The 13,758-nt window shown below is 42.1% G+C and overlaps 1 protein-coding gene across 2 annotated transcripts in view; it reads left to right on the plus strand.

Annotated features, from left to right (window-relative positions):
• The first annotated feature begins 1,306 nt into the window (after window positions 1-1,306).
• Window positions 1,307-13,758, plus strand: part of LOC124060835 (ephrin type-B receptor 1-like) — a 73,787-nt gene continuing 61,335 nt past the window's right edge. Inside the window, exon 1 of one of the 2 annotated variants that reach the window (XM_046392182.1) lies at window positions 1,307-1,671. In XM_046392182.1, coding sequence (XP_046248138.1) covers window positions 1,578-1,671 — 94 coding nt within the window. In that variant the 5' untranslated portion in view covers window positions 1,307-1,577. The remainder of the gene's footprint in view (window positions 1,672-13,758) is intronic. The other variant, XM_046392181.1, reaches the window with a different exon arrangement.

Consider the following 13,758-nt stretch of genomic DNA (forward strand, 5'->3'; position numbering starts at 1 on the left):
CGCCACTTGGGAGGCACTGATCCAACATATCCTACTAAATCCTTGAAAACTTTATTGCAAGGCTTTCATGATTGAAAATCATTAATTTGACTCTTTCCAGAAAGAGAATTTGTTTGTTAAAGGGTTGAAGTGGGTTATAATTGTTACTTCTGCACAGCCACACAGGTGTTTTCACTAACGCTGGCTGATTAGACCTGTCGGGTTGAAGTTTGATGGATGAATGAAGCTCACAGCACACATTTTGACTTGACTTTCCCACGGCAGGAAAAACACAGGTGTAATTAATTAAAAAAATATATTTCTGTCAGCCCTATCAGTGAACCACTGCACACTATGGAGGGGTCCTGGCACAGGTAAACCTAAGTAGAATGCAGCTGTGTTCCAGCAGTGACTTTAAAATGTGTGCTGTTGACAAGGTCCATATGAATGATAAGGTGTAATTGTCCCAAGGGAGGCTTTGTGCTCATCAGAATAAGTGAAAACATCTGCGTGGGGTAACTATGGGTCCAGTAGATTTAATGCTAGCGGTGAATATGAACAGTAACCCAGAGCCTTAAACCTGACACCTGAGCGTTGAACTTTCCCAGCAATAAATCTAAACAATAAATCCTAATAATACAGAGTGCAATGATAGTCTACATGTGCTGAGAGTTGCATTTTCTGGGTTCAGGTGTGGTTTCAGTTTGTCTGTGTATTGACATACAGGATGTAGGATGCAATCAGCTCTGCTTCAGCTCTGAAAACTCTTGCACACCCGCAGTCTGCATAGGAGTTCCCACTCACTTCCATGTACACACTCGATTCTCCTGTCCATCACTTTATCATCACCCACCTTCAACCTAACAGGAGGTCTAATGAGCCATTTAACACAGCTGTTGATTCCTTTGCAGAGATAAAGACTTTTCTGTGTTTTGGTGGTCAGGTTTACTAATTTAGTAATTCAGAGTTGGACATGCCATGCAAGTTTTTCCCAGCATACCCTGCATTTTTGTCTTGTTTTCATCAGGGAGGTTGTGCCTTATTCCCTCAATGAGTATTAATTCCACTTAATATGATTTATAAATCACCACAAATCACAACATCACCAATAGTTTTCACCAAATGTTTGCTGGTAATGTTTTTATATATTTAGTCTCTATGGCGATCAGTCTGTCACGTGACTGAGTAACTGGCACGTGCAGTCCTGCACCTTGGATCGGCACCAGCCTTTCTTTGATTGCCATACTGAAGTTTGGCCGCTGGGCGTCGCTGTCCTGTCACAAAGCCACAATGCCGGGGCGGGGAAGACCTGACCATTGGGCATTCAGCATGGGTCAGGTGGAAAAGAACGGGTGATTGGTTTATGATCCGCCATCCTCTCTCCTGATTGGACAGAAAGGTGTGAGAAAGAAAAAGAGGGCGAGAGGAAGAGAGAGAGAGAGAGAGAGAGAGAGCGGAGATCCAACAGTAGTCTGTCCGCTTCAGTCCCTGCTGACTCTGCCGGTGCAGCACACACTCACACACACTGAGGGCTGAGATGTGACTGGAAACCAGAGGAATACAGCGTGTTTCTGTGGGATTTTTCTGTCAGCCGGATAATGGGAGAGGGCAGGCGCGGAGTCATCTTCGCCATGCCGGCCACTTGGGTTGCAGGGCTGCTCTGTGTGATGACTTCGGTGTGCGCAGTGGAAGGTAAGGTGTGCACACAGGGGACATTTTTCACTGTTGATGAGGATGATGATCATGATGATACAGGGTGAAGGCTTGGGTCCATTTGCGCGCTAAAGCTGCCCTGTCAGCTCATCTTTTAGACTTACTATCTTTGCAATATTCTTATGCACTTTAACTTTGCGCTTTGATCAATCGCTTCCCAACTTGGGTGGTAATGTCTTAAGAGAAGTTTTCTCGGTGCGTTTGGGGCTTAATATGAGGGTTAACCTTCCAGCAGTGAGGTTTTGGACAGTCTGCAGGAATGTATCTGTGCTTTTTGTGTGCTGCTGCCCCCCCACAAAATGTATGTGGGGGGGCAGCATCTTAGCATCTTAATTGTTCTCCAAATACTCTTGAGGGGCATAAAATACATACAAAATACTGCCAAGCATGAAATAATGCAGTAAAATGTATTCCAGTCACATTTTTAAGGCTTAGAATATTGTGTTTGTGCGATATTGGAGGCTTACATTCTATAGTCTATAATTTTATTTCACTTCAAGGTACATGATGTTCTGTCCTAAGAATCTACTGAATCACATGAACATTACTGTGTTTCCCCCTCCTGAGTTCTCTGTTGTAACACACGCTGCCGCTCACCTGGAGCGACGATGTGAAGCTTAATTATAGCTCACAGGTGCTCAGTTACTCCATGTTGTTGCTGTTGCTGCTGCCACCTCCCCTGCTTTCTCCTCCTTCTCCTCCCCAGCAGAATCACCCTTTGCTCCTCCTGCTGTTTCTCCTTTAGCATTTGCTTCTTTAGTTGCGCCTCTCCTGCTGCTTCTGCCTTTGCTTCTCTCCAAACATCACCTTCTGCTTCTCCTGCTGCTCCTCACCGTGTATGACCTCCTGCTACTCCTCCCAGAGCTGCTCCTCACACACAACCGGCCACAGAAATCTCCCACTTTCTGGCTCTTGTAGTTTCTGCTGCTCCTCCCTAATTATTGCTGCTCCTCCTGACTTTTCCCCCCAAGCATGACTGTGCTGTAGCTTTACTGTAGCATTACCTACAATTTCTCCTCTTGCTCCTCTCCAACCATCTACTGTCCTCCCCAATAATCTATCTTTGTTTTTCCTCAAATATTACCTGCTACTTCCGCTTTTTGAGCATCTCCTGATGTTGATACTCCTCCCAATGCACATTTTCCTTCCGGCCATCATTTGCTCCTGCACATAATCCTCAAATATCACCTCTGGATGCTACACGTCTTCAAACATTATCAGCAGCTGCAGCATCAGATTCTCCTCTTGCTACTCCTTGTTAAGCATCACTTACTCGTCTTCTTCCTTCCTTCTTCTTGACCTCCTGCTTCTTTTTTTTCTCCTCCCCAAGCATCACCTACTGTTTGTATTTCTGCTCCTCCCAAACCATTACTACTTGCTCCACATGCTGCTGTTTCTTCCACCTGCCCAAGCATCGCCACTTGCTCCACCTACTGTTCCCCTCTGCGTCCGTGGCTCCTGCTACCCCTCTGACATCCTTCACTTTGACCTGCACTACCTCTTTTCTGTCCTCCTGGTACACCTCCCCAAGCATCACCTACTCTTTCTCCCTTTAGCCCCTCCCTCTCCTCAGCAATAAGCGCTACTTATTGCTCCACCTACTCCTCCTGCTCCATCCCTTGCTCCTACCTGTTTTTTGATCGTCCGTCTACTCCTCCTCCAGCATCCCCCACTGCCCTTGCCACTTCCTCAAGACGCCTTCTCCTCCTCCTCTCTTCCTTCGTCTTCTTTTTCCAGCCTTCATACAAGTCCAACACCTCTCCAGATTGCTCCTCTTCACCGTCCTTTTTGTCTCCCCACCGGCTCCTCCTGCGTTATCCCCTGTCAGCCTCCACACTCCCATGTCCTCTACTGCCTCTCCTCCTGCTCCTCCTCCTCCTCCTCCCCCTGTTGCTGCTGCTGTCCCTTGTGGAAGCACTAGATTAGTCTACTGCTGTGTTTTAATGGTGCGCGTAATGACGAGCTCCGTAGTGAGTCTCACCCATTATGAGACATGTAAATGTGTTGAAGGCCAGGTCTATTTTGATTAAACAGAACGCTCTGTGTGTGTGTGTGTGTGTGTGTGCGGGGGGGGGGGGGGGGGGGGGGGGGGAGAAGAGAGACAAATAGGTACAGTGTGGGTGGTGGGTTGTTTTGTGGTCACGGTGGCCTTTTCATGCTAAGTAGGTGCCTAATGAACTGGTGCATAAGCTGACTTGAGTCTGTTAGTGTAAAACAGACCCACTGCTGACTCAGTCACTGCTGTTACCTCAGCTTTGTGTACACTTTTACACTTCACCACCATAAACTTCAAGCCTTTTTCTCCAGGGGACCACTGATACATGCACCGGGTTCTTATTATTGGCTGACAGAAGTCCTCACAGAATGAGCATGTTGGCCTTGAGAAATACATAGAGATACATTTCAAAAGATAATTTTTTAAAAAGAGCTTTAATTTGTTGTGGGCATGCAGCTAAAGATTGTTTTTATTAATAGTTAATTTGAAGATAACCTCCTGCAAGCTGATATGCATTTTGTTTTGTTTTTTTCTATGACACATTTGCATTTGAGAAAAGAGAACCATGACATTTTTTTATTAGTTTTCTTTGGAAAATGATACATGATCAGTTAAAAAATCAAAATCGTTTTCTATCTAACTAATTGCTTCAGCTGTAATCTGATTATTTAACGTATATGACGGTTAGGAAAAGCTTCCCTGTAGCTTTTGTCACAAAGCAAACAAACAAACAAACAAAATGCTGATATCCAGAATAAATTAATACATAGTGATGAATTAGCTGTGACTGTCTGTTTTAGCATTCATTAAAATTCATCACTGAAGCAGTCCAAAACACACAGCTTCATTTAGTGTTTATTATAGTTAATAATTGGGCTGCAACTCACACATATTTTCATTATCAATTGAATAACAGTTTATCATCATTAACGTTAACAATAATGTCAGAAGGTGAAATGAAAAATGTTCATTTTTAACTTCCCAAAGTAAACTTTCAGTTTAGTGCCAACAAGAAAGCAACAAATCCTCATAGAGAAAAAGTTGGACCGAAAAATACTTAAAATATTTGCTAAGAAAATGCCTGAAATGGTCAATCAGTTGTCACATACAATCAGTAATCAAGTAGTTGCACCTTTCTGTAGATCAATCAATATCTCCTGCTCTCCTATGCTTATGTTACATGTACTTCATAATATTGGTATGAACTTTCATGTCCCACTCAATCATGGCATCTGATTAAAAAAAAAAATATATATATAAATATATATATATATATATATATATATATATATATATATATATATATCAATATATATATATATCATCAGTCTGGCGTTATTGTTCTCTCAGTCTGCTTTTGTGTTTTTCTTTTTTCCTCTTTCGGCCCCAGCCCTGCTGATTGCTGTCTTGAAGTGAGTACTTTGCTAGATTTGAAATGTGGTCTCGATCATATATGTTGTTTGCAGAAGTACTAGCAGCTTTTTGAAAGCGTGAAGTCAGGCAGTCTTTTCAGACTTTGGGGAAGAGTGAGGATGCAGAACTGTGGCTGAAATACTGGAAAAGTTGGCTATGAGAGGAACACATTGTTCTGGCTGCGGCTGCTGTCAGACGTGAGGCCTGAACCTGCTGCATTAATACAGCAACCTTTTCCTCAGGATTCTTTTCACTTTTCAGGGAGCCTAAGATGCAGGACGGAAATCCAGGATTTGACCCTGTAATTTTGAAAGTCAATGCAAACCCTGACCCAGCGGATATCAGTGGGTATAAGTGCTACATATCCCACAAACAGCCCTTGGGAGGGGTGGCAAAGTCATCTGTGTCTGAACCGAATGCCTAGTCAGCAGCAGAGTCTGTCACTGAAATTGCTGATTTGTGTCAGTGTTGAGTGTCGAAGGGTCGAGGAGTTAATTTCTTTCGACTTTTTTTTTTCATGCAAGAGCTGCTACTGTAGTCGGAGGCTAATTTAGAAATCACAAATTATAGCGCCTTTGATTTTGACTCTGCAGACGGCTCGGCTGTGTGTAAAATGTGCTCCATGTATATGATGACACTGCACACATCATTTCTGTGCCTGCACACAAACTATTTCTGTCCTTTTTTCCCGGGAGTCTGAACGCATACATGCCGTGTCCCATCTGTCATCCTGCGGGAATGCTAAAGGTTAAACATCGCAGATCCTGTTTTAGATGCTGGTATTAGCATGACAAGCTGTAATTTGTGACTTTATTCACCATGAGTGTGTGTGTGTGTGTGTGCAACAAATGATGAACAAATGATCTACTCAGGAAGACCCATCATACACTCATTGGGAAGAGATATGCAGCAGATGACACACTGCAATGCCGGCATACCCACACGCACACACACAAACATGAATACTGTACCCTGCACTGTGCTCTGCCAGCTCATGTTTTAAAGATGTGGTTTCTATATTCATCTGGTGGCAGCTTATCAATGTGACAGACAGATAGTTGAACTGGGGAAAAGTAGTAGCTTGGGAAAAGATCCTTCGCACCAGTGCTGAGCTTTTTACTCCATTGTTTCCCAGTCTGTTTTTCCTCGGGGCCTCCCACCTCTGGATTAAATATTTATTTCCACATAGCGTTCAGATTGTTTCAGGATAAATTTGGTTTTCTTCTTCCATGAGTTACTCTGAACCTGTGGGAATATTTACCTCAGAGTCCTGGGCCTTTGGTGCTTCATTTCCCACGGCGAATTGGGCATCAAGAGGCAATTTCATATCAGTCAGCCTGGTATCAGACACTATGCCTCTCTATACACATAGGCTATCAGACTTCAATATCACAGTTTTCAGTGGTTCAGGAAGTAATTTCTTAGAAAACATGCTCAATGTTTACTGAGATGTGATTAATAGTTCTGTTAGTGTGAGAATATATCCTTAAGTATGAATCTTCACACCTTGGCTGTGAATTTTCACACAATTCAACAATCCTTTTCATATATTCAAGGAAGAACTTCTGGATCATTGATGAGTGGCTGTTAGTTTTTGTAATGCACTCTTTGAGCAGCATGCCTTTACCAAACGTCACATCTTTTTCTGATGTTCACTGCAGAGTTCTTTATTTTGTTTCTGGGGTTGTAGCTAGTGGGTTTCAAGTCCAGGTTCATTGTATTTTAAGTCTCTGAATGCTTAAAATTACACAGCATTTGGACATTTTCCTGTCAAAGCTGTTTTGAGACTACTCAGACCCAGTCCCTTCACTGCAGAGGCCATATAATTAAATATGCATGTTGTTTGGCTGTGCGTGGCCTGCCTGAAACACTCTTATTTATTTTTATTGTTCCAGAATTTTACAGTTCGAGATGTGAGAGTTGAAAATTAAACACAAACTTTTGGCAGCCAGCTCCTCATTTTTCTTTCTTTTCTTTTTCACTTTGTCCAACTCCAGTCCACGTCAGTACTCAGCAGTTCTGGCTGTGGCAAATCCTCATGCATATACAATATACGCGCATTATTTTACGCAGCAGATAAAGAGCAATGTTTTATTTCAGCTCATTTAAAGTTATGTTTCTGTCCACCTGAAGTTCAATATTCTCTCTTTTCTTTTGACCCCTGAGGGAAATCTGACTCTTGAGCTGCTAAATGATGTCCGCCTTGTGGCACTCGGCAGGTAGTGTAGTGTGAGGTGTCTTTATCAGGATTTAGTTTTTTTGTTGTTGCTGAAAACAGCTACCTGCTGGAAATGTGACTGAGAGCTTCAAGACTGCACCAAACAACCAAACCAAAACCAAAATAACGAGCTGAAAGCAGCAGTGGACTGGGGCAGATAAATTGGAATGCGATGTCTGGTTGTCGTGGACATGCCTGTACTTTTACAGCATTTAACGGCACTTTTCTCCCAGGCTTTTCTCCTTTGATTGTGCTCCCTCTCAGCTCTTCTCTTTCTCTCTTTCTCCTGCCTCTCTCTTTTTTTGCCATATTGCTTGGTCATGCGCACTCCATGCACTGACTGAACACTGTGTTGATACGTATGTGCGTGCTGCCAGTTGCGTGCGAAGACAGATGGAGGTCGTACCATCAGATGAAAAGCAAGCAGGGGGCTGACGATCCACAGCTCTGAGACACTGCGGCTTTCTTGTATTTTTCTCTTTGATCTGTCCATTTCATTTAGCATTTCCAACGCCGGCCTGACACTGCGGGCCCACAAGCTCATCAGCTCCCGATGGTCACTTTGGGTTTGCCTGAAAGCCAGTGAAATTCACAGTAGAGCTAAAGAGAACTGCAGCGTCTGTTTCTAATTCTCTGTTGATTAAAGCAGCTTCAAGAAAATCTGTGCTGGTTTCAGAGAGGAATACTACAGCAACAGTAGAAACAGCCACAACATTAACACCTCTGACAGGTGAAGTGAGTAACATTAATCATCTGTTTACAGTGCAGTGTTCAGCAGGGAAACTTGGGTTCTGGCAATCATGTGGACCTAAACATTGCAGACCCAGTACACCCCCGCATGGCAATGGCTCTTCCCATTGGTGGGGCCTCCCACCTGGAAGCCCCGATATTAAAGCAAAGGACCCAAAGGATCCAACATTCTGATGCCGGTGACCACACAGGTCCTGTGTCCTTTCCCCAGACAGGTTAAGTGGGGTGGAAGAACAGTGCAGAACATTTCATTGTAAAAAGATGATTCATGTTATTCACTTCACCTGTCAGTGGTTTTAATGTTGTGGCTGATTGGTGTATAAGCCTACAATTTGCAGGCTCCTAGAGAGTGCTGTGAATTAGAGTACAAGACGAGTGGACTCTGCAGTATAAAACCTGCCCAGTGAAAATATTGCTAATATTAAAAACAGTCAATCAACATCTAAACCACCATCGTTACTAACATTTAACTACAGTCACTATTTCTCCTTCACAGCTGCCATTGCTGACATGTTTAAAAGCATAAATTGATTTTAGCCGCAGAGAGACGCAGAAGGCTTGCACATTATAAAACACTCCACCACCCAAAACTCCTCAGGTTATTTGCATAACAAACCAGTCTAAATAGATTATATTTCCCTGATATGAAACGGTAATTGATACCGTTAGAGAACAGAGCACTGGTGGGCATGAGAGGAATGAAAGAATCCTTTGTTTTCACCTAAAATTCTCCCCTTCCTTTCACTTGGGTCCATTATACTGTCACTTCAACTAATTTGCAGCTCAAAGAGTCACATCAATATGCTGCTATGTTAGACAGCCGTCAATGGCATGCTCTTTGAGTTGTTCTGCCTTCTCCTTTTCAACACGCAAGGTAAGCAATGGCATCAATTACCCTTTGTTTCAGACGAAGGCGAAATTTCCCTACACTCTCCAGCAATAAAACAAAAAACACCTCAATTTATCTTGACCTCAGGCCACTCGCTGACTTCTTTACCTGCCAGCCTTAGAGAAGTAAAAAAATGGGAGGAATGAGAGAATGTGAAATATGCATTCACTGCTTTTAAATGCAAATCAGGCATAAGGGGAAGTAGCGATTACTCCAGATTGCAGTCTTTTAGTCTCCCTGTAGTGATGGCACAGCATTATTCCTCTTCAGCTCCTCAGAAATGTAGTTTTACATGCAAGTAATTGTACAACACTGGAATAAATTATACAAGTTGTCTGTTTCATTAACAGCTCAATTGTAGCCAAGAATAATGAGGTCAACTCTTTAATAAGAGCAGAAGTTGAAATTAGGGCTGCAACTGTAATTTTGAAAGTTTATCTTTTTTTGTGGGATTGATTGATTAATTGCTTGGTTTGTAAAATCTCAGAATATACTGTAAAATACCCATCCGGAGTTCCCAGACCTCAAGGTGACACCTTCTAACAGTTTGTCGATTTACAGTGATGTTGAATGGTAAACAGAAGAAAATCCTCACATCTGTAAAACTTGACACCATTAATTGATTCTGTTGAACTGTTTAATCGCACGTGTTTGGAGTGTTTTTTCATTATTTCCTCTTACATTACAGATTAGAAGTCGGTAAAATGCAATACACTTGGTTCATTAACTAATTGCTGACATAATGAGTTAGGCAGTAACATATGAGTGAATGATGAATAAGGGCTTAGTTATTACCTTTTTCATGAGCAACAGGTATTTTAAAGGATGAGCTTACAATTTGAAATTAAGAGTCTGGTTTTCTGTGTTAGCAGCGAGTGTCACATGTGGGCGAGGAGGCTTTGAAGCAACCTCGATGGAGCTGGGTGGAGCAATATAAAGAGTAACTCAGTGTATGTGAGAGTGTGGTGGGTGGAGCTCGGACCATCTTGTCGGGTGTAAATACATCAGTCTGGTGCAGACTTGAGAGCAAGATTGAGAGGCTAGATGATAAATAACATGGATATAAATTGTGTCACCATCAGTCCAGAGTTGTAACTGCACCTTGATGGGGAGATAATCGTTGTTCATCCTGTGGGTCTGTGAGGAGTTGCCATCATGCTCACATACAGTCTGAACACTCTGGTCTCCTCAGGGGTTTTTGCTGGAAAGCGTGAGTTTTATCCCTTGCATGTGTGTAAGAACACATGTTTCAGCAGCTGCCCAGGCCAGCACATCAACTTAATCTTCACTTTTATGTGCTGGCCTCAAACTCGAAGAGAATACAACTTTACCTGATTGCCGCTCTCGCACTTTACTTTCAGAGTGTTCCTGTTTTCTCCTCTCACAAAAGGGAGGATAGCTCTGCTTCATCCTCAGACGCTAGCAACCGCATCGGCTGAACGAACAGCACTCGGCACGTCGGTAATCTGCAGGTTTTGATTATTAATTGGAAACATTGGTTATGTAGCGACTCTGCTTTTGAGTAATTAACAGTAGAAGTGGTGATGTAGTATTGATATTTAAAGTGCACCTATCTACCCTGCATGCTGCATACTGCAGCTCTGAGCTTTAGACCTTTATAGCTCAGCATATGATTGAACATAATGGCCCATTATTTATTTGCTGGTAGAGAGTGGGCCGTCTGCCAGCCTCTTCAGGGTTCCTGCTGTGGGCATATGGTCTCACAGAAAGCCATGCTGGATATTCAGGACGGTGTCACTGTTAGAGCAAAAAGAGGAGGAAAAAGGACATAATGGGTGAGACAACATACTTCAGTGATTCTGCCTCACCTTGAGAAGGTTGTGGACAAGTGAAAAGTACCTCATCAGGAATCTGAATCGCTTTTGATTTGAACAATGAAAATGTTTTTTCTTTCAAAATTCATCAAGGGAAGATGTTTCAGTTGCCTTTTCAGTGAATCGATTAAATGATTGAAAAGTAATAATGATTCCTCCTGTTGATTCTGTAAGTGATTGTGGACAAAATCCTCATTCAGGGAAAATGCATTTCTGCATTATCTGAAGCCAATATGAGAAGCAGTCTGAGAAAAATTCCTTTTTACGTTTCTCTGTTGAGCTGGAGAATTAGAGATCACTTTGTACAACAAGGCTGTAACTTTGGAGCATATTCACTTATTTTGTCGGACTGCTGAAGCCTGACTGTAATCTTTTAAATACATTTATAGAACAGAATGAGGGCTGTGAATTGCTAAGAGATATTTTACTGGCTGGTATGAAAAGCAGGATTAATGCAGCCGGCTCAAGCCATTTCAGTGATCCTACGGGAATATGACTGTTGTTTTAAGATGGAACTGTGAACCTGTTCTTTTCATATTGAGTCAAATGATTGAGATGAGTGTCCAAGGTGATGCCAACCAGCAGGGAAAAAGCTAAAAATGCATTTATATCACATATATTGGACCAAGAAGAGTTGGTGTGGATGTTGTTGCCAAGGTCAATTGTCAAGTTTTAACCCAACAAGCTGTGGAATATTAAATGTTCCATATTTATTCACTATATTTTATCCAGTCTTACCCTCAGGTGTGCAAAAGCTAAAAGCTATGAATTTCTTTTTAAAATACAGAAGTGTGAATTTAAAGGACTCACTCCCCCTGTAGATCTCAGAGGCTCATTGTAAAGTAACACAACAATTCTTAATTTCAGGTGATTACACTAACAAGAACATTATTATGAATCTTGTTTTCCATTTCTGCCAGTAGGTCCCCATAAATCCTCCACACTGGAACTTCAAAAGTGTCGCATTGCTGTGTTTTTATTTCAGTTTAAACTTTATCAACTCTGGGTAGGTAGCCAAGCGTCCATGTTCTTTAATATCGGCTTTCACACTTGCTTGCTTTCATCCACACCTGCCTTTTACAGCCACAGGCTTCTGTTCTGTTGGCCGCTAAGCTGCTCTGCTGGAGCAGCGGGGCATTCAGTGGTTCTGTTCTCAGGAACAGAAGGAAACTGACCGCGGGAAAAAGAAAGATTATTGTTCGGGTCCAACACGTGTACTCTGAGTGTGGACTTTTGTCTGACAAAATGTCACACACTTGAACTGTGCACGTTGCATGACCCCACATTTCAGTCTTTTTTTTTTGTGGTTACATTTCTTTTCCTCCCTCTTGTTCTCCTTAATAAATTCAACACAGCAGGGGCAAAGCAAAAACCAGGGCAGAGCAGACAGGCAGGAGAGCGACGGGGGCAATTTTAGTTTGACACTTTTACTCTGCGTGACAGCAGTTTTGATAGCAAATCTCCTGAGAGCAAAAAGAGGGATGAAGGAGGATAGAAAATGAGTTAAAGCAAGGAAAAGACATAAAGAGAGAGACGATGAACCCAGTGGTTAGCCTTCTGTAGTTTGATATATGGAGCAGAGAGCCAATAAGTGTCAGGTCCCTCCCACTAGGAGCCATTTTAACAAGCTCTCAGTATTTGAGTGGCTGTTAGCAGGCTTGTAATCTGCCCTGCCAATTTCTGACTTCTGCAGAATATAAATTATAAAGCCGTAAAAACATGCGTTAATATGCACAAGTAAGCAGAATGCAGCAGTCTGTCTATCAGCATCTACAAACGTGTGAGCCTTCTGTCTTAAACTATCGACTCATCTACCAAAAATACTTATGGGTTAGTATTATTATTCTTTAAGGCATTGACTTAGATCATCTGAAAAGACGGAGAAGAGATGGGAACTCCAGGGGGTGGCATCCATCATCCTGCTGGTCATGAGCCAGAATCAATAGGCTATTCACACTGCAAACATGCTGTGTACTGTGTGCTTTAAGCCACCGGTCCAGCAGGACACTTCTGAGCTTTAACACATTTCTTCATGAGAAAATAAATTTTTTATTTTAGGTCGTAGCCTGAAATCCTGCTGCCTTATCCAGGGTACACAAAACCAACCTACAGCACACTCAATCATTTGTATGAAACGTCCTCTGCTGGAACACCAAACACTTTGGTGATCTCCACAAGCCCATGTGGTTTGGAGCAGAGCGTCCCCAGATAACTGTTAACAGTTGGGATGAGTGTCATGGGTTTTACTTGTTTTACTCTACGTGACGTGAAGTAATTAATTAAATAATTAAATTAAATAATTGTTTCCTCCCAGCATGAGGGAGAATATCTGACAGTTAGCATTAGTGTACTAATTCACTTCTACAATTCAAGTACATACAATACAAGTCGTGTTTAACTTAATGGTTTGTGGTCATCTATCCCAAATTCTTCTTCAGTTTTATATATATCAATGAAATACTGTACTGAACTCCCAGTATTGTTTCAAAAACCAGTTGTTTTCCTCTTCTTTCTGTCTTTTAATTGTAAGAACGTTTAATTTCTCACACCTACACACTCAACCAGAGCAGAAGTATCCTCAACAAACCCCTAACATTTTGAGACAAATTACATTACAGGGATATTTTTCACACGGGCGTGAAGTCACTCAGCTCATATGTCTTGTTTATTAGAAATCTCAAGTTTTGCAGAAATGCTTATTTAGTTTAACAAATATCATGTCACTCATGATAAATGTCACATTGTTTTCTGTGGAATTCTTTGCCAAGACGCTGTTGTCTATATCTCGCTGTGCAGACAAGTGCAAAAGAAATGGGAGTAGCTCGTTATTTGGTGGCCTTGTGTCGGAAAACAAACCAGCAGCCAAGAGGAAAATTACAGTTCGGGGGGACATGACATGGAAACTGCAGGAGTAACCATGTAGCTATAAACAAGCTGTAAAAAAAAGTCACATATGCATTCTGTG

This window comes from Scatophagus argus, chromosome 6, assembly GCF_020382885.2.
Source record: "Scatophagus argus isolate fScaArg1 chromosome 6, fScaArg1.pri, whole genome shotgun sequence".
NCBI classification, from domain to species: domain Eukaryota; kingdom Metazoa; phylum Chordata; class Actinopteri; family Scatophagidae; genus Scatophagus; species Scatophagus argus.